General features: G+C 39.9%; 1 protein-coding gene across 1 annotated transcript in view; it reads right to left on the bottom strand.

Annotated features, from left to right (window-relative positions):
• Positions 1-827: 827 nt before the first annotated feature.
• Positions 828-24,873, bottom strand: part of ATF6 (activating transcription factor 6) — a 216,134-nt gene continuing 192,088 nt past the window's right edge. The window contains exon 16 of the mRNA XM_065885140.1: positions 828-1,378. Coding sequence (XP_065741212.1) covers positions 1,170-1,378 — 209 coding nt within the window. The 3' untranslated portion in view covers positions 828-1,169. The remainder of the gene's footprint in view (positions 1,379-24,873) is intronic.

Below are 24,873 nucleotides of genomic sequence, written 5' to 3'. Positions count from 1 at the left end.
AAAGTAAGATATTTTTCTGTTTTGTTTTTGTTTTTAATAATGGGAGGACAAAAGAGTTAATTCCTTCACTGCCTTTTCACTGGAGAATTGAAAATGATTGCCATACTATGGGATGCACTCCACCAGCAGGAATCTAACTTGCCTGTCTGCAAAGTTTTAAAGGAGTGAATACTTATCAATTCTCAAGAGAAAAAGCTCTTGTTTGTTTAAACGTAAAGTCACCTGCATGCTCCTTAGCTGAACTGGGTATCATATCAATAGAAGGTGTGTAGTGTGTGGAGATTCACAATAAAAATGAAGGATTTGTCCTGTGGTCCTTGAGGATCTGAACCAGATTACTAAAGAGAAGACATAAGTACGTGTGCTAACACTCAGTGGCCCGTGGTCCTCAGAATAAACGGTAGCTGTGGCTTTAATCTTAAACTGCAATCACATCAAACTTTCAGTGTTTTAAACATATGTATTAATGAAGTTATCTCCTCTTTCAAAGCCCGCCTTCTCTTCCATTTCATTTTCGCAAGTTTGCTACCCACCCCCGACCCCAGTACAGTCGTTCACATGCAGTCTCACGTGTGAACCAAAAATCGCAAGATAAACTTTACCACCGGGGGATTTTCCCCTTTACCTGACACTCGAAATTGTTTTGACTCTTTTGGGGATGCTTTTGGCTCTTCTGGTTTTGACATTTGCTTTCCAATAAGCACACATCCACAATTGGTTTGCATTAAGTTGATGAAAGATCTAATGAGTGGAACCATATGGGTGCTGTTAAATAAAAGTCTCTTTACCATAACAATGAGTGAAATGGCAGAGAGGGGAAGTGGATCTTATTTGAAAGCATATGACTATTTAAACACAAAACAAATACAGAGGGAAAAGCAATTCAGAAAGGTACAGAAAAAAATATCTATACCAGACAACAGTGGAGGATGCAGGGCTACACGTGCCTGTGGAGATATGCTGCTCCCCTTGTGTCTGAGTTCCAGTGCTTTCCAAGTCGATGGGCAGATGGTGAAAAATAGAGCAGCTTCTTTTTTTCTCTTCTAGCTCTTGAATTCTATTATGAGGCAGTTCTCTGCTTGCCACCAAGGCAGAAAGAAGCATTTCTCTCATCCACTCACCGGTCTGGCAGGGTCCCATCCTTAGTTTTCCATTGTAGCCCCTGGGTACTACTGTAGTGACTCAGGGATGGTGCTGACAACGTGGGCTGCCTCTGTGGCTGCTGGAGGGGAACCAAAGAAGGTGTTGGTTTGATTCCTCTGCTGATCTCGGAGGTAAGGGGGAACTGACGAGCTTTTGATGTGGAGGATCCTGGTGTCCATCACCTGACAGTCAATCTGCATCATCACTTCGTAATCCTGCCCATTGATCACATTCTCTGCAGACAGAAATAAACACAAGGAATAAATATTCAACAGAATGTGCAATTCTGCTATAAGCTTCAGTCCCAGAAAGACATCAGTGCGCTTCAAGGGTGTGAACTGTCAACACGCTTTCAAGGGTACAGAGAGACTTCATCAGTCGCTAAGCAGAGCTACAGTGCCAGGATGGCCTGTCCTCTCCTCAATTCTAGTTCCCAAACAACCTTCACTGGCTCAGTAAAGGCTGGAGCCACTGTCAGAGTTAATACCACAGATTATCTGTCCACAGACGTTATATGTCTTGTATGCTTTCCATGCAGTGTATCACCACGACTGGAGCAACTGGAACAGCAGGAGATTTCAGCTGGGGGAGGGGAGAGTGTAGAGGGAAGAATACTTAAGTTCTCCCCTTCTCTTTCAACAGTGGGCAGGAATAATTGTCAAAAGGACCACCATATCATGCGAAAGGTAAGGAGACCTCGGCCAGGACTGCCTGGCTCCTGTTCATCAGTAATACTTCTAATTTCATGAAGACATTCCCAACTATGAATTTAAAGATTTGTGCATAGGAACGTAAAATACAGTGAAGACTGACAACAAGTTGTAGACATCTGATAACATGCTCTTTCCCAGAGACCACTGTTACTTCTGCTCCATATTAAGGCAGTCCTTAATTTCAGTTCTGGATTCCAGGTACAAAGAGAGCCATACATTTCCAATTTGGGATTAAAAGGAATGCTAATAAGGACTTCCAGGTAAACTAGAGGCTATCGGCATAAGGGAACGGGAAAAACCACATAGAGCCATGCTTAACACATATGGGGTAACTTACTATCATGAGTTTAATATACACAGACGTGTACTACACTCCATTCTTCCTGTGAGGACAAAAGCTCTTTATTTTCGGGAGAAGGCCAAATTATTCCCCGATTTGTAATTCTAGGTGGTCATTTTCCAACTTGTAGTCAATGAAACTTGGGCATAAAACTGATGGCAGAATTATAAATAGATAACATCTTTCAAGACCAGCTGGACATTCATAGCAATGCAGTTAGAAGATGTGTAAACTTGGAAGAATGCTGGGGAGTCAACGTGGCACCTCGGTTTGCATTTTCAGCCATGAATCTGGAGCTGGGTGTGGGACCAGGAAGAATGCTGGTGAGGGCCTAGTCCTGCACTGCCTTTTCATGAGGGTGATATACAGCCAACCAGTGATTTCAAAATTAAACATTTGGCTTCTCCGGGGCAAAGAACTGAAGTTAAAAGTAGAATTCTTTCTATTCCATTATCTATTTTTTTCTTTTTTTTTTTTTTTTTACTACTACACCATGCGTGCCAAGTATTATAAATCCAGAGGAAGAAAATCCAAAGTTTGACATTTGATCCTCAGATTCCATTATGTTTGGGAAAATTGAACTATGGAGCTTGTAACTTAACGAGGCAGGAAATGACTTAAGGAGATCATCTAATCTGGGGTGTCTTAAATTAGGGTCTAATGCACAGACTTCAGGGAGTCCATAAGTTCCCTGAAATTGCATGCAAAGTTTTATTTGTATGTGCATTTTTCTGGAGAGGGGGTACATCAGATTCTTAATGAGGTCTATGACCCCCTAAAAGTTAAAAACTATTTAATCTATCAACTTTAAGTGCCTTGAGGAGATCATATATCCCATCTTAAGGCCAATGGAAGACATCATTATTCCACTTCTATTGGTTGATTGCCTGTTTCAATTTCTAAAATAGTCTCCATTGATGGTGAATTTCCCATTACAAGTCTTATAAATCTCTTCAATTACAGTTGAAGCTAATTTCCTTCTTTCCCAGCCTTACTAGCAATGAAGAGCAGTTGGTTACTGCTGTGTAATAATTAACCCTACCTATTCTTTAAGACCATTGCTGTGGACACTTAACTCCAATATTACAACTCCTGCCACTCTGTAATGGCTAACAAATCATTTACTTATCTTTAGAGAATTAAATCTGATTGGCTGTGAGTTAGCGCCAACGTTTCCTATCAAAGTGATTTCTTTTCCAAAAAGTAGGCAATGGAAGAAAGACAACCTGTTAATGTATTTGGAGTCATTACATTCAGAACATGTGACAGGGTTCAGATTTCAAGGTGCCACCCTAGTCATTTCCTTTTGGAACCATGGGCCCTCTCTGTTTTAGAAAAACTGAAAGACGGTGTGCATATACGCACACACACGGACACATTGAGACACAGATGATCAAATAATGAAAAACACATGTATAAAAGACATGTAATATACATTACTAATTTTTACTACTTTCCTAGATTAACTCAGAATCCAGATGACAGTTTAAGATCAAGACTAGGTTCTGTCATATAGCCCATACCACCTGCAGAAGTTATTAGAGCCCATGCGCCTGCTATGGTTTAAACTGATAACTGGAGTTCTTTAATATCTTAAATGTTGGGAAGAGATGAAAAACCTGGTGATATGAGCTCAGATGCTTGGGGGAAAACTAAAGCTGCGACCTGATTCCAAAACCTGGGAGTCCCTAGTCATGGCTGAAATGGTACTGTTATCTTAAGCCCAACCAGGAGGCTCATGCTAGGTACGGTTTGGGTGGCTTTAAAATGGATCCTGTTCTTCACTCCTTTCTGAACTTCTAGGCCAAGGAAACAGTCAGCATTACTAGAAGAAGATTCTACCAGATAGGATATGAACGCCTTAAACCGAATTTAGGAAGCCCCTTCTGAATGACAAGCTGGAAAATTTAGGTTTAAAGTGACACGCCATTAGGAATCCCAAGTTACCCAACACCTCTAGAAAATAGTTAAAGGGGCTACAGCAATTTCTTTTCTTCAGTCCACTCTGTGCGACCTTATAAAAGTCCTTTGGGTGTTTCAGTATTGACCCCCTTGGATAGTGAGTGAGGTGGTCTCTATTACTGATGAGGTTCTAATTATTTTAATTAAAGGAGGACAGAATGGGAAACAGCTTATGATAACTCGTGGTCTTCACAGGCCCCTCTCCTGCACTGTCAGGCAGCTGTTCACACGATCTGCTTCCAGGAGCATCAGAGAGGCTCCGAAACCCCTCCCACAAGTGGCAGATGAAGCTCCCGTTATCCTTTACTTTCAGACTTTGAGCATAGTTAATAATTGACCACCCTCGGAAAGGACATTTTCAACTGTTGCCTATAATTTGTGCCTCGGTGTGAATAAAATATACCAGAGGAGGTTCTAACTGGAGAGATGAAAACCTGAAGACTCTGGTGGCTCAGGTAGGGAGGAGAGGAACAGCCTCTGAAGGAAAACCCAGGCAGGATGTGAGAGGCTGAGGACGGACGGCACACTTTCATTAAGGGCCAGGCCTCCATTATGAATGGGCAGTGCCCCAGTAATAAGAGAAAACATTACAGCTCATGGGCTTACCGACAAGAGGGAACAAAGTCAACAACTAGGGAGTTGTTAGAGCTGAGTTATGTGAAAAGACTGCTGAAGGATTTTTGTGTACTTAATGAAAAAGACAGTGACTGGGAAAAACAGAACCAAAAGTTACAGTATGGAGCACAAATGTTAAAGGTTCACTTTCCCTCTTCTATTAGCAAACATTTGGGTGCTGCACAAATGATATAAATAATCTTATGTTCTGGGCCTTCTGAAGTGAACAGAATGAGAAGAAACACTGACCTGAGTCAGGAAAAAGGTATGAAATATGAATACTTCAAATTCAAAATTAATCAGGCAAATAAAAAGGAAAAGAGATGACTGGCTTCAAACATGAGCGCCAGAAAGCGAGTCTGAATGCCCAGAAGAGTTGGGAAAGCAAGAAAAAAAGTGCCTGGACACTGGCGGTGGAAAAACTCTAGGCAATGTGGAATTCCGAACAGCCTGTAAACACACAATAACTGAATTAAGAATGGGCTGCCAAGGGGCTGTTAGCTGGGAGATGACTAACACACACACCAGGACCTTAACCATAAACAGAATTTAAATACCCCCAAATTTCACAGAAAGTTTAGTTTTAAAAAATGACAAGACTTCACCAGTGCTTTGCAAAGACTATGTATGATAAAACAAGATTTCTGTTCAGAATCAGAATCAGACACCAATCCTAACGAGAGGCAGTTTGCTCTGTGTAAGCTAGGCTGCTGACAGGCAGTGACAGGCTGTCAGTACCTGTGCCTGAATCCTGTAGGGTGTGGGGTATGTGTGTGTACGTGGGGGAACATGGAAGGTAAATAAAAATCCCCCCTTCCACTGATCACAAGAGATACCTGCACCCAAAGCAAACACGTGGAAAAATCAGGAAAGAAATCCAGAAGGGTAAGAAAGAGGAGACAAAGGAGACAAAGGAGACAAATGGAAAGGAAAGCGGGAATACAATGAACAATAAGGGGTGAAACATCACATGTTTTCGGTGGCTTTCAAAAACTTCCAAAGCTGACTTCACCATGTCTAACCAATCTCATCTCCAATTTTTAACCGGAGTCCTGGTTTTGACCATCCCAGAGCACCATGCATTTTATCTCTGCTAGTACTTTATCCTCTGCTTGGAAAAAAAAATAAAAAAGCTCTTTCTGCTCTTCTCTGCCCAAATTCTCCATCCAGTCAATTTCTATTAACCCTTTAAGGCCCATTTCAAATCCCACTTCTAAGAAACCTTCCATGAAAACTCTAGCATTGATCTTTTTCTTTATAACCGATATATAAATGTTCCGTGTCACTGAATATGTTAAAATGCTTATAGAAAAACGGTTTGACTCCTTTAAGAAACGTTGGGCATTTCTGAAGGTCGCGGGTGGGGGATCAGTGGTAGAACTAGATAGAACCTCTCCCTCAACAGTGGGGAAGAAGACTGAGTGAGTAAGTACCAGTCGTATTGCAGATGCAAACACAAAATATGCTTCCGACTTGAAAAATCTTTCTGGAGACATAAGGGAGAACACTTGCAGGAGCAAAGAGCTCCTAGCAACCACCATGTCTGCCCTTTGCCGTTTCTGGGACAGAGGAGAGATTTCAGGCTGTGAGTGTCCAAAGGCAAGGAGGGATGGTGGGAGGGATATTATTTGTTTAACTGCAAGACAAATCAGAATTTGTTAAATATTTAAAAAATACATGTGTATTTATTTTTTTTTGCAGTATGCGGGCCTCTCACTGTTGTGGCCTCTCCCACTGCGGAGCAAAGGCTCCGGACGCGCAGGCTCAGCAGCCATGGCTCACGGGCCCAGCCGCTCCGCGGCATGTGGGATCTTCCCGGACTGGGGCACGAACCTGTGTCCCCTGCATCGGCAGGCGGACTCTTAACCACTGCGCCACCAGGGAAGCCCTGTATTTATTTTTTTATTGAAGTATAGTTGATTTACTACATTACATAAGTTTCAGTTGTATAACATAATGATTCAGTATTTTTTATATATTTGACTCCATTTAAAATTATTATAAAATATTGGCTATATTCCCTGTGCTGTACAATATATGTCTGTAGTTTATTTATTTTATACATAGTAGTTTCTACTTCTTTATTCCCTACCCTTATCTTGCCTCTCCCCCTTCCCACTCCCCACTGGTAACCACTAGTTCTCTGTATCTGTGAGTCTGTTTTGTTATAGTCAGTCATTTTATTTTTTAGATTCCACATATAAGTGATAACATACAGTATTTGTCTTTCTCTGTCTGGCTTATTTCACTAAGCATAATACTTTCCAGGTCCATCCATGTTGTTGCAAATGGCAGAATTTCCTTCTTTTTTATGGTTAAGTAGTATTCCGTTGCAGATATATACCACATCTTCTTTATCCATTCATATGTTGATAGACACTTAAGTTACTTCCATATCTTGGCTATTGTAAATAACGCTTCATGAACATTGAGGTGCATGTGTCTTTTTGAATTAGTGTTTTCGTTTTTTTCAGATATATACCCAGGAGGGGAACTGCTGGATCATATGGTAGTTTTATTTTTATTTTCTTGAGGAACCTCCATACTGTTTTCCATAGTGGCTGCACCAATTTACATTTCCACCAACAGTGTACAAGCGTTCCCTTTTCTCCACATCCTCTCCAACATTTGTTATTTGTGGTCTTTTTGACGATAGCCATTCTGATGGATGTGAGGTGATACCTCATTGTGTTTTGATTTGCATTTCTCTAATAATGAGTGATGCTGGGCATCTTTTCATATGCCTGTTGGCCATCTGTATGTCTTCTCTGGAAAAATGCCTATTCAGGTCTTCTGCCCATTTTTAAAAAAAATTTATTTATTTTTATTTTTGGCTGTGTTGGGTCTTTGCTTCTGTGCAAGGGCTTTCTCCAGTTGTGGCGAGTGGGGGCCACTCTTCATCGCGGTGCGTGGGCCTCTCACTGTCGCGGCCTCTCCCGTTGTGGAGCACAGGCTCCAGACGCTCAGGCTCAGTAGTTGTGGCTCTCGGGCTTAGTTGCTCCGTGGCATGTGGGATCTTTCCAGACCAGGGCTCAAACCCGTGTCTCCTGCATTGGCAGGCAGATTCTTAACCACTGCGCCACCAGGGAAGCCGCCTTCTGCCCATTTTTTAATTGGGTTGTTTGTTTTTTCAAAGTTGAGTTGTATGAGCTGTTTATATATATTTTGGATATTAACCCCTTACTGGTCATTATCATTGCAAATATTTTCTCCCATTCTCCCATTTTCTCAGAAAACAGCTGTCTTCTCATTTTGTCAATGGTTTCCTTTGTTGTACAAAAACTTAAGTTTAATTAGGTCCCATTTATTTACTTTTATTTTTATTTCCTCTGCTTTAGGAGACAGATCCTAAAAAATAGTGCTACAATTTTTGTCAAAGAGTGTTTTGTCTATGTTTTCTTCTAGGAGTTTTATGGTTTCTGATCTTACACTTAGGTCTTTAATCCATTTTGACTTTATTTTTATATATGGTGCTAGAGGATGTTCTACTTTCATTCTTTTATATGTAGCTGTCCAGTTTTCCCAGTACCACTTATTGAAGACACTGTCTTTTCTCCATTGTATATTCTTGCCTCCTTTGTCATAGATTAATTGACCGTGTGTGGGTTTGTTTCTAGGCTGTCTATTCTATTCCACTGATCTATGTATCTGTACACAGTACCATACTATTTTGATGACTGTAGCTTTGTAGTGTAGTCTCAAGTCAGGGAGTGTGATACTTCCAGCTTTGTTCTTTCTTCTCAAGATTGCTTTGGCTATTCAAGGTCTTTTGTGGTTCCATATAAAATTTTTAGAATTGTTTGTTCTAGTTCTGTGAAAAATGTCATGCGTATTTTGATAGGGATTGCATTAAATCTGTAGATTGCTTTGGGTAGTACTGTAACTTTAACAAGATTAATTCTTCCAATCCATGAGCACAGGATATCTTTACATTTATTTGTGTTGTCTTCAATTTCCTTCATCAATGACTTAACAGTTTTCAGAGTACAGATCTTTCAACTCCTTGGTTAAATTTGTTCCTATGTATTTTATTCTTTTTGATGCAATTGACTGTTTTCTTGAATTCTCCTTCTGATAGTTCATTATTAGTATATAGGAAAGCAACATATTTCTGTATATTAATCTTGCATCCTGCAACCTTGAAGAATTCATTTATTAGTTCTAATAGTTTTTTTTGGAGTCATGTCATCTGCAAACAGGGACAGTTTTACTTCTTCCCTTCCAATTTGGATACCTTTTATTTCTTGTCTGATTGCTGTGGCTAGGACTTCCAATACCATGTTAAATAGAAGTGGTGAGAGTGGGCAGCCTTATCTTATTCCTGATGTTATAGGAAAAGATTTTAGCTTTTCATTGTTGAGTATGATATTAACTGTGGGTTTGTCATAAATGGCCTTTATTATGTTTAGATATGTTCGCACTATACCCACTTTGATAAGAGTTTCTATCATGAATGGATGTTGGATTTTGTCAAGTGCTTTTTCTGTGTCTATTGAGATAATCATGTGATTTTTATCCTTCCTTTTGTTAATGTGATATATCACATTGATTGATTTGCAGATATTGAGCCATCCTTGCATCCCTAGAATAAATCGCACTTGACTATGATGTAGGATCCTTTTTATATATTGTTGAATTTGGCTTGCTAATATTTTGTTGTGGAGTTTTACATCTATAGTCATCAGAGATGTTGACCTGTAATTTTCTTTTTTTGTAGGGTCTTTGTCTGGTTTTGGTATCAGGGTAATGGTGGCCTCATAGAATGAATTTGGATGTGTTCTCTCTTCAATTTTTCAGAACAGTGTGAGAAGGATAGGTATTAGAATAAGTATTAGATAGGTATTAGAATTTGTTAAATATTACATGGGTGTTATGTTCCTGAACAATGGGGAGGCAGATGAGAAAGAGCTTATCTAGTTAGAAGATCTATAATAATTTCATTAAAAAAGTGTATGGGCCTAGAACAATGTATACAAAACCCACCAACCCTTAAGGAGCACTTGTAGTGGTCATAATGATTGAGGGGAACTACTAAAATTTAATGGGCAGGGACCAGGAAGCTGAACAGTCTGTAATGCACAGGGACAGTCCCATGCAAAACTGTCCTGTATCTCATACAATATTCACATAGGCTAAAAAAAAAAAAAAAAAAAACCCTGATTATTACTATGGTAATAAACTCACTGTTTTACATTTAAATATAGAGCGCTTTTACATGGGTTTTATATACACTAAATTTCCAGGAATAAACTACTGAATAATAATTTATTTATTTAATAACACCTCGTGCTTCTGCATGCCAGACACTGTTCATCTAATTCTCAAAACAACCTCCTAATTCAGGTATTATTATTATTATTCCCCATTTTATAGATGAGAAAACTGGGACATAGAAACATCATGTGATTAGCCACTCAGCTGACAAATGGCAGAGCAGGAAGTTCAAACCTAGGCAGTGTGTCTTTAGAATACATTCTTATAACCACTCCACTATGCTGGGAATATTGCTTTTTTTCTGAACATAACCAAGAATTATTCATCATTTCAGAAAATCACATCACCAGTGGCAAACACAATCTTGGTATCTGGGTCACTATCAGGAAACTCTAGTATAAGCTTGCATTTGTAGCTGTTGCATTCGCAGTGATAGTACATATTGGTTCAAGCACCTGACGTGCTCACTGTGTCTTCTAATGCAATATAAGCATAATAATATATAATGCCTGAACACTATATATATTTATTAATTCAACAAATATTTACTGAATTCCTACCATGTGCCAGGCACTGAGGATACAGTAGTGAACAAAACAGAAGAAGTGAGGAGTGAGCCATGCAGCTGTCGAGGGAGGAGTTGAGTGCACATATGTCTGAGATTCTGGGACATTTTAGTGCAGAGGACAGGCAAGCAGTAGGAAATAGGGGTAAAGACTGACTGGCAGGAGAAAACAGAGCTAGGACTGTAATTTTGGAGTTATCTGCAGACAAGACAGATGGAGTCCTGAAACCAAATGGTACTCTTGGGGGAAGAACAATGGGAACATGTGTGTTAAGAAGGATGGGCATGAACCCACAGAATGGGAGAAAATATCTGCAAACAAAGCGACCGACAAGGGATTAATCTCCAAAATATACAGACAGCAGATGCAGCGCAATATCAAAAAAACAAAAAACGAACAACCCAATCAAAAAATGGGTGGAAGATCTAAATAGACATTTCTCCAAAGAAGAAGTACAGATGTCCAAAAAGCACATGAAAAGATGCTCAACATCACTAATTATTAGCGAAATGCAAATTAAAACTACAGTGAGGTATCAGCTCTCACTGGTCAGAATGGCCATCATGCAAAAATCTATAAACAGTAAGTGCTGGGGGCGGGGAAGGGAACCCTCCTACACTGTTGGTGGGAATGTAAATTGGTACAGCCACCATGGAGAACTGTATGGAGGTTCCTTAAAAAACTAAAAATAGAACTACCTGATCCTGCAATCCCACTCCTGGGTATATATCCAGAGAAAACCATAGTTTGAAATGATACATGCACCCCAATGTTCATTGCAGCACTATTTACAATAGCCAGGATATAGCAGCAACCTAAATGTCCATTGACAGACGAATGGATAAAGAAGATGTGGCACATATATACAATGGAATATTACTCAGCCATAAAAAGAAACGAAATTGAGTTATTTGTAGTGAGGTGGATGGACCTAGAGACTGTCATACAGAGTGAAGTGAGTCAGAAAGAGAAAAACAAGTACCATATGCTAACATATACATATGGAATTTTTTAAAAAAATGGTTCTGATGAACCTAGGGGCAGGACAGGAATAAAGATGCAGATGTAGAGAATGGACTTGAGGACACAGGGGGTGGGGGAGGGCAAGCTGGGATAAAGTGAGAGAGTGGCATGGACATATATACACTACCAAATGTAAAATAGATAGCTAGTGGGAAGCAGCTGCATAGCACAGGGAGATCAGCTCGGTGCTTTGTGACCACCTAGAGGGATGGGATAGGGAGGGTGGGAGGGAGGCTCAAGAGGGAGGGGATATGGGAATATATGTATACATATAGCTGATTCACTTTGTTATACGGCAGAAACCAACACAACATTGTAAAGCAATTACACTCCAATAAAGATGTAAAAATTAATAAAATAAAAATGAAGATGTGGTACATATACACAATGGAACATTACTCAGTCACAAAAAAGAATGAAATAATGCCATTTGCAGCAACATGGATGGACCTAAAGATTGTCATACTGAGTGAAGTAAGTCAGATAGAGAAAGACAAATATATGATATTGCTTACATGTGAAATCTAAAACAAGGGTACGAATGGACTTATTTACAAAACAGAAATAAAGTCACAGATGTAGAAAACAAACTTATGTACCAAGAGGGAAAGTGGGGAGGTGGGGGGAATAAATTGGGAGATTGGGACTGACATCTACACACTACTATATATAAAACAGATCACTAATAAGGACCTTCTGTATAGCACAGGGAACTCTACTCAATACTCTGTAATGACCTATACGGGAAAAGAATCTGAAAAAGAGTGGGTATATGTATACGTATAACTGATTCACTTTACTGTATGCCTGAAACTCACACAACACTGTAAATCAACTATACTCCAATAAAAGTTAAAAAAAAAAAAAAGGATGGGCAGGAAGGAAAAGGGTAGGTCTGTGGTTTCATCAGATCACTGATTATTATTATTTTTTTTTTGCGGTACGCGGGCCTCTCACTGTTGTGGCCTCTCCCGTTGCGGAGCACAGGCTCCGGACGCGCAGGCTCAGCGGCCATGGCTCACGGGCCCAGCTGCTCCGTGGCACGTGGGATCTTCCCGGACTGGGGCACGAACCCGTGTCCCCTGCATCGGCAGGCGGACTCTCAACCACTGCGCCACCAGGGAAGCCCGATCACTGATTACTTTTAACTGAGAAACCAAACTCAGTTTGTAACCTTCATTCATTCATTCAGCAAGTGTTTGCACACTGTGCTAGGCATGGTTACAGACTCTTATAAGCATTTAGATCCCATTTTCTGTATCCAAATTAAACAGAGGGTGAGTTTTCTAAAGAGAAATGGATACCATATGATGGGTCACAAAACTGTCAACCAACATTTACTGAGTGCCTTAAACTGTAAGGAATTACAGAAGAAAACGAGGTTTCTTCCCTTATGCAGCTTACATGAGTGTTGCAAAAGCAGCAGAATTACATTTAAAATATTGGTAAAACATCAAACAAGTGCATTTCCTCAGAAAGGCCTTTTCTTACTACCAAAACTCAAGTAGCATCCCCAAATCATGTCAGTTCTTTTCCTTCACAGCACTTATTACAATGTATAATTAAACACTGGCTTGTTTACTAATATATGCCTCCCCACCAGACCATCAACTCCATAAAGTCAAAGAGTATGTCTGTTTCATTCAACACTGCATACCAAGAGTTAGCAAAGTCTCTTCTCAGCAGACAATGAAAATACAGAACATGGTTAGTAAGGCTGTCCTTCATACTTGCTAGTCAAGTCATCAGGTAATTCTTTGCTTTATGAAAGTTCCACCATTCTTTGACCCAACTTGAGAAAGTGCCATCCTAGAATAGTTCAGAAATGGTGGTAGCAACAAAGAATTTCTAACATCCTCAAACAAAAAAATAATCCTATTAAGACCTCTGAAACACAGCCAAAGTCACTGCTCTTCAACCCCAAGTATATATTTTGAATTCGTAACCATCAACAGAGACTCTTTTAGAGATGACCAGATGAAATTTATCCCCTGGGAAATTTAGGGGCTTATGCTACAGAGGTCTAAGCTATAAAAGGTCAAGTTCCTATTTTTTCTCAAGTTCAGCTCCTCTAGGGCTTTTGATAGTTTCCTAGAATGATTTCAGGAAATCTGGCTAATTCCATAATTGTTCAAAGACTAATGGTAAGACGCAAGAGGGAAGAGATATGGAAGCATATGTATATGTATAGCTGATTCACTTTGTTGTAAAGCAGAAACTAACACACCATTGTAAAGCAATTATACCCCAATAAAGATGTTAAAATAAAAAAGACTAATGGTATTAGTTTTGCTTTACACCCTGGACTTGCCTACTCTTTCCCTGAAAATGCTGCCCACATATGTGAGAGGTTTTTTCATCAGATCATAGAAAACAGTTACAGTTCACTGATCTCCATCATCCCCTGAAAGATCATTAAAATGGACATGACAACATTATTACTCATTTCTTCAAACTGATTCTAAACTACCAAATTGAAATCTGATTATATAATTTCAATTAGTGCCTCAAAAACCGAAAACAAGTGAACTTCAGGTATGAGTGGCAACAAAGGGACCCATAAGAAGACTGGATTGGGGTTAAAATTCATTCTGAAAGCTGAGTGAACTAGACCTAGGACCTGATTTGCTGCCCTAAGACACAGTTTGGAGTTTTAGCCTAGAGCCTGGGCCCAACTATAGGGATGGCCAATAACTTTATTGTTTCTAATAATTAAATCACTGGCACCAAGTACTAGAAAACTGTTTAATGGTGTCACAATCTGAAATTTGAGAACCATAAGAACGGAACCAATGTTCAGAAGCACTTCCCTGTAAAACCAGAACACGTGGAATAACTAGCCCGCAGGCAGATTAAGGACCAAACCTCTGCAAGTACTAACATTGGGTTAAAGGGCACTCGTACTTCTGAAAAACAGTGGCTCTGTAATTGCATTTAAAGTTAATATATGGGAATTATACATTCTTCTCAGAGCATTAAAACATCTTTCTCTGCAATATTTCTGCCATTGTGTTGGGCAGGCTCAGCTTCTAAGAGGAATCACTGAATCAGAATTTTAGAAGATGAAGGAACCTGAGGCCTGATACTGTCATATTACTCTCAGCCTATTAAAAAGTCTAGCATACTTTTTATTCATAAAATGGAACCTTAAAATATTTTGGAAACAACAGTCACACAATACCAACTACATTCAGAAAAACTCACTCACACGCTAGAAACAACTGTCAACAGGTTAAGATGAATGAGACCTGACGTGGTATTGCAACTGCAGACGAGAAACCAATAAAGTGAATCATTTATATATGGCCAGAAGGCAGTTTGTATAACACTGAAGGCAGCCGTTCTGCATTTGTTTTTAATAGGAGGAAGTGTCTCTCCCCTTCCACATTAGCTCAGATATAAAACCTGCTGGAGGGCACAGAAACAGGTTAGGGGGCTCTCTCTGTAAACTCCTGAGGCTTCTCAGACACACCCACTCCTGAAGCTCCATTCAACTTGGACACCTCCTAGGAGGAGCCACACTAGAATGTCAGCTCCCTGAGAACAAGGCATTTTTATCTGTTTCTTCACTGCTGAATCCCCAGTGTCTGGCACACAGAAGACACTCAGTAAACATTTTTTAATGAATGAATGAGGCCTCGGCTGTGTGGAAGTGGCCCCACAGGACGCTGACTTAAAGAGGGTGTTAGTATTCCCCTCCGCCACGCTCAGAGAACTGAGCTAAACAAGAATTAGAGTACGGCAGCTCCCTCAGGAGAGACAGGCTGTCCTACGGATTCAGTTTTTAACTACAGAATTCCTTCGCCCTCAGAAAAAAAGGCAGGAGTGGAGGTAAAAGGGAAGTGGAGGCCAGGCTCACAGGTCAATGTCCACAACATTATTTGCCATTCTGTGTCTCATTTTCTCCACTGAAATGTCTGCAGTTCTGTCTGCAGTAAACCTGGCTGCTTTTCAATCACATAATGTTCAGAAAAACCTGGACATTTGAGAACTTTCATGTGTTTACTCCCCTCAGTTACTTACAACTGATAGTTTTGTAGGCTTACATAAGTGAAACCCAGGGAATAGGTCTTCATAAAGGTGTCTGCATTTATAAATAGTTCTATTGCTCTGTTCAAGCTTTGTAACATGCAGCCCTGCCTGCAGCCGTTTCATTAACAATAGGTAAGGCCAAATATATGTTGAGATTCTGAGATTGCTAATTCAATCTCATCCTTAGTTGAAATTTAAGCAAGTGTTGAGTCATCTAAGATTTTACTTCTTCAGAACTTAAAAAAATTTAAATTTATCTTTTAGATACAGAGGTCTTTGATAACAAATAGGATTTAAAAAAAAGTCTTAGTTAAGAAACTAATGCAGATATCACTCGTAGATATCTGCAAAAGAAATAACTGATGACTGATGCCTTTTTAGACATTCCCATAAATGACTGAAGCTCACTGTGGCATTTTCAGTGTTCACTTTACTCTTGCAGATGAAGTAATCAGAAAATTACTGGAAAAGATTTTTCCTTTTGCTAGTATTGGAAACCAATCTGGAAAAGTTGTCTAACAATTGGGAAACATCTCTGTATTTATTTAGAGGAAACAAACTAGAAGACACATAACTGAACAGCTGATAGATGTCACTGCCAAGTACAATTAAGGCTCTGCTGTGAACTGATATCCTATCCCCATCCCCACCACCCCCAAAAAAATTAGAAATGGACTGGCTTTTCCTCTTCTCTCAGATTCTCAAAAGAAGCGGCTTAGGAATATTTTTGATTTCTGTAACACAAAATAACTTGGAATATACTATTCCATGCATCGAGTAATTTTTCCATTCTGTGAATTCTGATACGTTACCACATAAGACTACAAATACTAGCACTTTTGACTCCTACAACAAATACCTCTTTTCCAAGAATTTATCATGAGTTTTGAATTATTATAAAGTGGGATACAGACAGACCATCTCTTGCTATAATTGTACTGTTATTCTCTGAGCCATAAAAGCTATTTCTGTTTTTTGGCAAGGAAGCCATTTTCTCTCAGTCCTATTTCTATTTCTTCCAGAAAAAGGAAGCAGTTGTATTTACAAAACTACTGAGTAAATCCCCATACCATACAGGTCTTTGGCAAGAAGCCAAATGACATTTTGGAAAATTTAAAAGTGAGTTAACCATAAAATGCTCTGATCAATAAATGTCATGTGACTTGCTGAGGAAAGAGTGAGAACAGGGAGTGAAGGATGATACCCAGGGATGAAGTCCAATGGAGAGAAGTCTCTTGCTCTCATTTTTTTTACAAACTAAACTCACAAAAGCAAAGAGGTTGTTTGTTTTTTTAAGATAAGACCTGCTACATCGAAAATGATACTGAATGAAAAATGGGTATACTTGAGTAAATGTCACATTCCAGTGTTCTACTCAGCTGTGAAGATGACAAACTGCTGAAAACCAAAAACTAAGCCTGCTCTATCCCCCAAGGCCTGTGTGGAATGTATGTAACACATGCTCTGAGAATAGCTTCAAGACCAAATTCCCAGAGATTCCTGGTGTCAACTATGATACTCAAACCATGAAGAGATTTTTTATCAAGGATGTCATTTTGATTTTTTGAACTCCAGAGAATTTCTCATGCTCTTTCATGGAACAATTCCTAATAGGTGTCACTGCTACAGCCAAAGCATAATCTTCTTAAAGGATGTGTAGTTGTTCCCACAGGAGTGTTAACATCAGGGATACAGGGCCCTCCTCACACTCCTATCCGTTCAAGACTCTGCAGGTTTGCAGTCAAGAATCCCGTGCTGTCTTATGTAAATACTTGGGTAGGAGACACAGAAAATGTGCTCATAAAAGCTACTGGCTGTGGGTTCGGTGGACCCAGAGTGGTATCAGGGCAGGGACTGCTTTCAGCTGAAATGTCTAACCAAATTCCTGATTAGCTGTGATCATTCATAGAATTAGCATGTGTTCTGCTCCAAATGATTACATAAAACAGTTTCTATCTGTAAGTAGTTTACAATCAAGTTGGAAGACAAAATAAATAAAGAAAACACTAATAAATAGTTCAGAAGGAAGATATTAAAAAATTACAGAAAAATATAACAATTTGCCTATATGCAACAGAAATTAACAAATGGTAAACTTATTAGGGTCCTATTTGTAGTTCTGTTGTGACAGATAATTATACTTTCTCCCAGTGAAAAGTCATTTAAGAATAAATACAGTAGTGATGGGTTGGTGTTTTGGAAGCTGCAAGACTTATTTGTGAAATCCAAACACTAGCTGGTCCAGCGACAAGAGTAATGGTTATAGTAAGTTAAGGAAACTTCAGTTCAAGCAAAGAAATTAATAGAGTTGCCTTTAACTAAGTGCAGCTATAAAAGTGCTCAGGGATAAGGAGGAAGAAGAGATTAATTCCTTCTGGAGCAAAGGGAAATTGAGTAGGAGAAAGGTGACTGAGGGTGCCGATGTTTTATTTCCAAATAACAGTTTTGATGTGATTACTGATCAAATCCCACATTCAGTAACTAACTTGCCATTCTTACTTTCTCAGATTTGTTCTATCTTGTCATGGTTCACGGCAGGTTAGTCACAAATCATTATGCAAGCAGTATAGTAGGAGTGGGAATCGCAAACCTTACTCAAGTTGTGCATTTAATAGTTAATATTTCTGAAGGAGCTTGGAAAGCTGCCTTCAGCTCATAAGGCTATGCACACCACCTCCAGATAAATGTACTCTCTCTATAGAGAGAATTTTACCAAAGAAATGAACAGGGCTGAGATACATTGCAAAACACTGCATTTAACCTTCTTTGCCAAAACTGTTGTACAGAGTTGGACAACCACCAACCTGACTTACCAGTGCATTTCTTTTTTATGCCTGACAGCCTGGTGCATGTCCTTAACTCAGAATGGCAACAGTGTGGGATCACGTTGTAGACTCACTTCCTTTCCTAGCCTGTGTGTCACTGTACTATTCCTGATTTAGCTCCCCAGCCTTCAGTGGCCTTGCCTTCTGGTTTGTTTGCCCCTTTGACGACTCTGAGGAAGCACTGGTAGAGTCGCCTTGCAACAGAGGCTGCATGGGAGACCGGCATGCTTGCCAATCCTGTAACGTAACACAGTGAGGTGAAAATACTAGGTCTATGTGAAGTTCTATACCTATTCTCATTATTCCTGCTGTGTGGAGACAGTCCAAAGGAAGGACTGGTCTATGTCTGCTATGATATAGTAATTAATGAAACAATTGTTTTAAAAGTACAAATTACGTTGAAAGTATTCCTAATGAATTGGGTTTTACGTTATAAAATCATTTATAACCTCTTCTGGATTTTGGCCAAGCTCAGTTCCAAACTGAAAAAGCATGGAATGTGGATCAGAAGACCAGGGTCAGCTTAAACTCATTTTCTGGGGAAAATCACTTTACCTTTCTGATCTTCCACTTTCGAATGTCTTTTTCATTCACTGAATATTTTCAGAGTGCTTACTATGTGCCAAGCCTGTTCTAGGTGCTGGAGTTGAGAAGTGAACAAAACAGACAAAAGCGTTTCTTCACAGCATTTTCTCCCAGCATGTCCACTCTAGTGGGCAGGAGGAGGTCAACGATAAACAAGAGAAGTAAATACATAGTATGTTTGAAAATGATGAACATTAAGGACAAAACTAAAGCGTGGAAGGGGCATATGAAAAGCTGGGGGCTAGACTAGAATTTTACAAAGAGTCGTCTGGGAAGGCCTGACCAGGAAGATGATTTTTGGTGAAAAGGTGACTTTTTCGTCAAGACCTGACAGTGCTAAGGCAGCTAGTCATGCAGGTATCTGGGGAAAGGGCATTTCAGACTGAGGAACAGCCAATATAAAGGCCCTGAGTATCTGAGGATCAGCAAGGAGGCCAGTGTGACTGGGGCAGAGAAGGAACGAGGCATGAAGCCAGAGAGGGACTAGGGGACCAGACTCCTTACGGGTCACACAGATTTGGGCCTTTACTCTAATTAGATGAGACACAACTGGAGAGTCTGAGCAGGACTATCACTGACTGACTTAGGTTTTAATAAGATCATTTTGACTAGTGTCTTATTTATTGCAAAGGATATAACAACCACTCATATTTTCAAAGATCTTAAGAATTAAATGTGATAATCTTTGTGGAGGACTTTCAGGCTATAAAGTGATACATAATAAAATGTGACACTGTCACTGTGTGGAGTCAGCGTGGCACAATGGAGAGAGGTCAGACTTTGGAATCACAGACGTGGGTCTGAAGGCCAGCTTTTCTAATTAGTAGCTAGCAAGTTTTTGGAACTTCATCTGTAATAGGGATGGTAATACCTAACCTGTAGGGTGGCTGTGAGAGTTAAACATATTAATTCAAGTACCTAACACAGCATGCAATGCACACCTCTCTAAGGAGCAGAACGGAAAGGCATCAGAGCACAGGGAAGAGGCCTGGGAATCAGTGATCCCAGGGTCCAGCCATGACCTTCCACTGCCTCCTGGTCTTGTGGTGAGGAAGTCAACTGCATTCTCCATAGTTAATCCATTTTCTCCATCTCTCCAATGGATGGAGATTACAGTGACTACCGTTTTCCTGTGGTGGTATCAGGGTTGAGGAATTAATACTTGTGACACCGCTGTATGAAAGGAGATACTGCAGAGTGTACCTATTGTTAATACAAGTGTGACTAAGACTTACATTATGGAGACAGTGAGAGAATCCAGAGGAAGGTGCTGCATTAGAAACAATGTGGGGTTTATCTGTTTATCTTAAGAACACTATCCAGAGCCTTTCAAGTTCTATGACTTAGTATTTTAAAAAAAGGAAAAAAGAAAAGAAAAAGGAGACAGGTTTGCAACCGCAGATCTCTATCACACAGTAGAAATGGTTCCACAAGGGAAATTTTGGCAAGTGTTAAAACCTTCTTTAAGTCTTCTTTTAGTGCTAAGAAAGCACTAGAAAATTTGGCAAGTTTCCTATCTTTTTCAAGATAAGTTATCCCAACCTGCTTTTGGTAACTTGGTACTTCTCACCAGGATCGGTGACATCTTTCTGGGTTTCTTCAATGAAAATCTTGGGGCCCTTCCTGGGTAAAACAACTGGAATGACCGCATAGTTTATATAGGTCACAGTTAATCTCTACGGGAGCCAGGCTGAAGGCTGAAAACTGTGCTGGTTTATGACTTAGAAAATGCAGGCCATAAACTCTCTTGAAAGAACCTCTATTTCTTGGAATTTTTTAAAAAGCAAGACTTTAAAGCAGAGAAGGCCTGCTACCCAATTTCTTCCACAGACCAACAGTGACTTGCTACTTTTACACTATTAGCTCATCTTATCAAAATACCACTGAACACAGAAAGCTACGCTAGACTGCAGCTGGGCATCACACATCCCAAACAACTGTAAAGTGTAGTCACTACCTATGTTTTTGCACTAGTAGGCACTATGTAATCTTAACAGAGCTATGAATATGCTCAATTTAACCTTTATTTTTTAAGCAGGGACTAAAGTATCCAATTTAATATATAGCACAGCAGCTCTCAATTAATAGAGTGTAATAAACAAGGGCTTTTCTCAGATATATAAGGCAAGGCAGATGTTCTCTCAGTGGGAGTTTGTTCATATGATAATATGATTCAACTACATAAATATTTACTTAGCAGCTGTTATGTGTTGGGCACTGTGCTGTGTACTGGAGAAAGAGAGATGAGTAAGACCTGGCCCCAGATCAAGGCGTTTACCATGAAGTAAGGGAGGCAGCTATGTAAACAGATATCACACAGCATAAATGCTATATGGGTATGCATATGGTGTAAAGAGAACAAAGAGAAGGGGTGCCTTCCTTGGCCTGGGGGGTGAGGGGGGGGGCAAAGGATGGCTTTCGGAAGGAGGTGCCACTTGAGTTGAACTCTGAAAGATTCTTCAGCCTGGTTAGAGGTAGGGGAAATTCTAGAGAGGGATAAGCATTAGTCAATACATGAAGTCATGAGGCAATGTTCTGTACAAGGTGTTGTTGAAGTTACACTGTGAGGGGGAAAGTCGGGATGTGAGTCTGGAGAGGTGAGTCTGGAGAGGTGAGTCTGGGTGGTTCACACAGACCTTGGAATTTACCCCAGTGGCAATGGGGAGCCACTGAAGAGTTTTAAGGAAGTGAGAAACAGGATCGGGTATGTATTTTATTTAAATAAGTCACCAGTGGTAGTGAAGAAGATAGAGCTGGTGAAGGATGGAGACAAGAACAAAGGGATGATTCAATCTTAAATTTTATACATATTGACTTTTTCCCTCTGGCGTGAAGAAGTCCATTAGTTTTGCTTTATATCTGCCAGTGAAGATAAAAGTATGGAACAGAGATTTTTAATGTATGGCTAACATTCCAGAGCATATCCCACTTGATGCACAAGTCACACTCTGTCCTTATTAGGTCTCCTTTGTCTCTAATAAAGATACATGAGCCCAATGTAAGAGGAGTCTCAAAAAGTCCAATATGGCTCTTAGACCCACAGTGAAAAGTCTTCCCGTCTTTTTTTTTGTAATAAAGTGGCAAAAACTACTGCAAAATTGTTTCCCCTTAAGCAGAATTTTTATTTTTTTAAGCATTCAAAACAGACAACTCAAAACGGATTTGGAAAAATAAGGAATTATCGAGGGAATAGTGAAGAATTTGCTACATTTCCTACATTGCTTCCAATTCCTGTATTGTTCCCTAGTTAACTAAACTAACTTTGGTTACACTATTAAAGAACACACAAACATATCAAGATACTTCTATGGCTATGGTTGCTCTAGAATTAACACAATGGAACCAAACAACGGCAGTAAATGGCTTTATTAGGGAGGAGCAAAGCAACTGAGAGCACAGGGAAGTAGGAAAGGATACGGAAACAGGATGGGAACTGTAGCAAGGCACCTGGCATACACTGTTTCTTTTAATCCTCATGACAGCCCTGGGAGGTACCTACTGAATCCTCAATATTGACACATGGGAAATCTGAGTCTGAGAGATTTATATAAATTGCCTCAAAGCACACAGCTAGTGAAGTAGAAGAATCACATTTGAACTCAGGTCTGATTCCAAAGTCTGAGTATTTTTTCCATGACAGCAAGACTATGAGACCTTTCAAGAAGAGGTAGCATTCAAATTTTATCAACATATACTTAATTTGGGCTCAGAAATAACTTTTAGGTTAATTAAAATGCCCTATATTTTAGAAATGTCTCCATTCCTTGTTTGCATTTTCTCTTCATTCTTCTAATCCCATGTATCTCTAGCTGTGTGAAAGAGTAGAATGAGACACCACTAGTTAGGAAGGAATTACAGTTGTCCTGCTGAGACGATTGATGGTGGACAGATCAGAGTGACGAAGTGGAGATGATGAGAAGATGTAGGATTTCGTGTTACTTTGAAGGTAAAGTTAATAAAACTTCAGATGGATTGGATGTTGGGTGAGAGAGAAAGAGAAGAACCAAGGTAGTCCTACATTTCTGGCATGAGCAGCTGGGAGAAATAACATGAGAAACGGGGTTTGGGAAGAAAAGTAAAGAGTTCAGTTTTGGACATGTGGGTGTTTGGGGATGTTGGAAAGGCAGCTGGGTAAAAAATCTGGAACTCAGGGCACAGGTCAAGGCTAGAGATACCAAACTGGGAGACATCAGCACATAGATAATACTTAAAGCCATGTGTGGTAGAAACTGTTCCCTGTCCACCAAAATCCATTATCGTCTTTTTCCTCTAGTAAAAGAATTGCCAATTTTTAGTTGGAGTCCACGGCTATCTGACTAAAGACTACATTTCCTAGAGGACCTTCAGCAAGTTGTTGTCATGTGACTCAGTTCTGGCCAGTGGGATGAAAACAGAAGAAATGGTTAACTCCTGTGTCCTCAAGGGTGGGGATGTGTCCTTCACTTCCTATTTTCTTCTTCCTGCTGGCTAGAACACAGACATGATGTAGAGGCTGGAGCAGCTACCTGGGACCAGGAAATGGAGGCAGCGTGTTGAAAACGTCAGAGCAACAGGAAAGAAAAGAGTCTGGGTCTCCAGCACTAACAAGCTATCATATCAGTGGGATCATCTACCCTCACTTTTATAGGAAAGGAAAATAGACTTTCACCTTAAGCACCTGCATTCTGGGGTCTCTTTGTTACAACAGCTTAGCCTACACTGTAATTTAGATACCATGGGATTAAATGAGATCACCTAGGTGAAAGACCAGGGCGAAGCTCTAAGCCCTGAAATATTTCAACGTTTAGGGTTTGGGAGAAGAGAAAGAAAGAGTCAACAGAGGAGACCAAGAAGCAGCTGCTAGTGAGATAAGGTGAAAAACAAACATCATATTAATAGTACGGATGCTATTGCTACACTACAAATGGAAATAGGGGTAATTTATGGGACTCTTTCTTATTTGTAACGCAGTGCCTACAATTAAAAGTAACTTTTTTGATAGTCTGACAACTTTTGTCTACAAACTTTTTAAATCTACCTTATATATTTGGTACCAATGAATTAAAAACTTTGGGGTACTTTTTCCATTGGAGAAATCTGACCATTTCCCTGAAATGGGAAATTATGCTCTTGTATTCCCTTAGATTCACAGGGAAATCTCAAGTACTGTGAGAATCATTAACATTTGGTAGAAAAGGAGATGGGGGAGGAATCTAACTGTTCACACAAAATACTATATAGAGGCAGTTACTCCTTTAGATGTAATTCCAACATATTCATTTATGTGAGTCCAGAAGCCAAATCTACAATTGCCATTAGTCATAACTTCTGTTAGTACACAGAGTCTCATATAATATGTTAAACAAAGAAATGACAGCTGGAAATTTCACAGGGAAGATTCCCAGACAATAAAAGAGACGAGGAAAGTGCACTCTGGGCAGAAGGAACAGTAAATACAAAGGCCCTGATGTGGGAGTACACTTGGCACGTTCTGGGAACAACAAGGAGGACACTGTGCATGGAGAGGAGAAAATGGGTAGAAGAGTAGAAAATGAGATCAGAAATGCAGCATGTGTGTGTGTGGGGGGGTCAGAATCATGTAGGGTGTGCAGGCAGCTGTCAGGGCTCCAGCTTTTATGCTGAGTGAAATGGAAAGTGACTGTTTTGAACAGAGGAGGATTACTCCAGCTGTAGTATTGGGCAGAGGCTAAAGAGGGCAAGGGTAAAAGCAGAAAATAGTAGGACTCTGTTGAAGGATCCAGGTATGACATGATGAGGTCTGGTCCAAAGAAGCAGGGCAAGGAGGTGAGATGTAGAAGAGGTATGATTCAGGACATGTTCTTAGGTCAACCTGGCAGAATTAGTTGAGGGATTAG

Source organism: Phocoena phocoena, chromosome 1 (assembly GCF_963924675.1).
Source record: "Phocoena phocoena chromosome 1, mPhoPho1.1, whole genome shotgun sequence".
In the NCBI taxonomy this organism is placed as follows: Eukaryota; Metazoa; Chordata; class Mammalia; order Artiodactyla; family Phocoenidae; genus Phocoena; species Phocoena phocoena.
The sequence above is the reverse complement of the archived record's forward strand: the minus strand, read 5'-3'. Positions and strand labels throughout refer to the sequence as shown.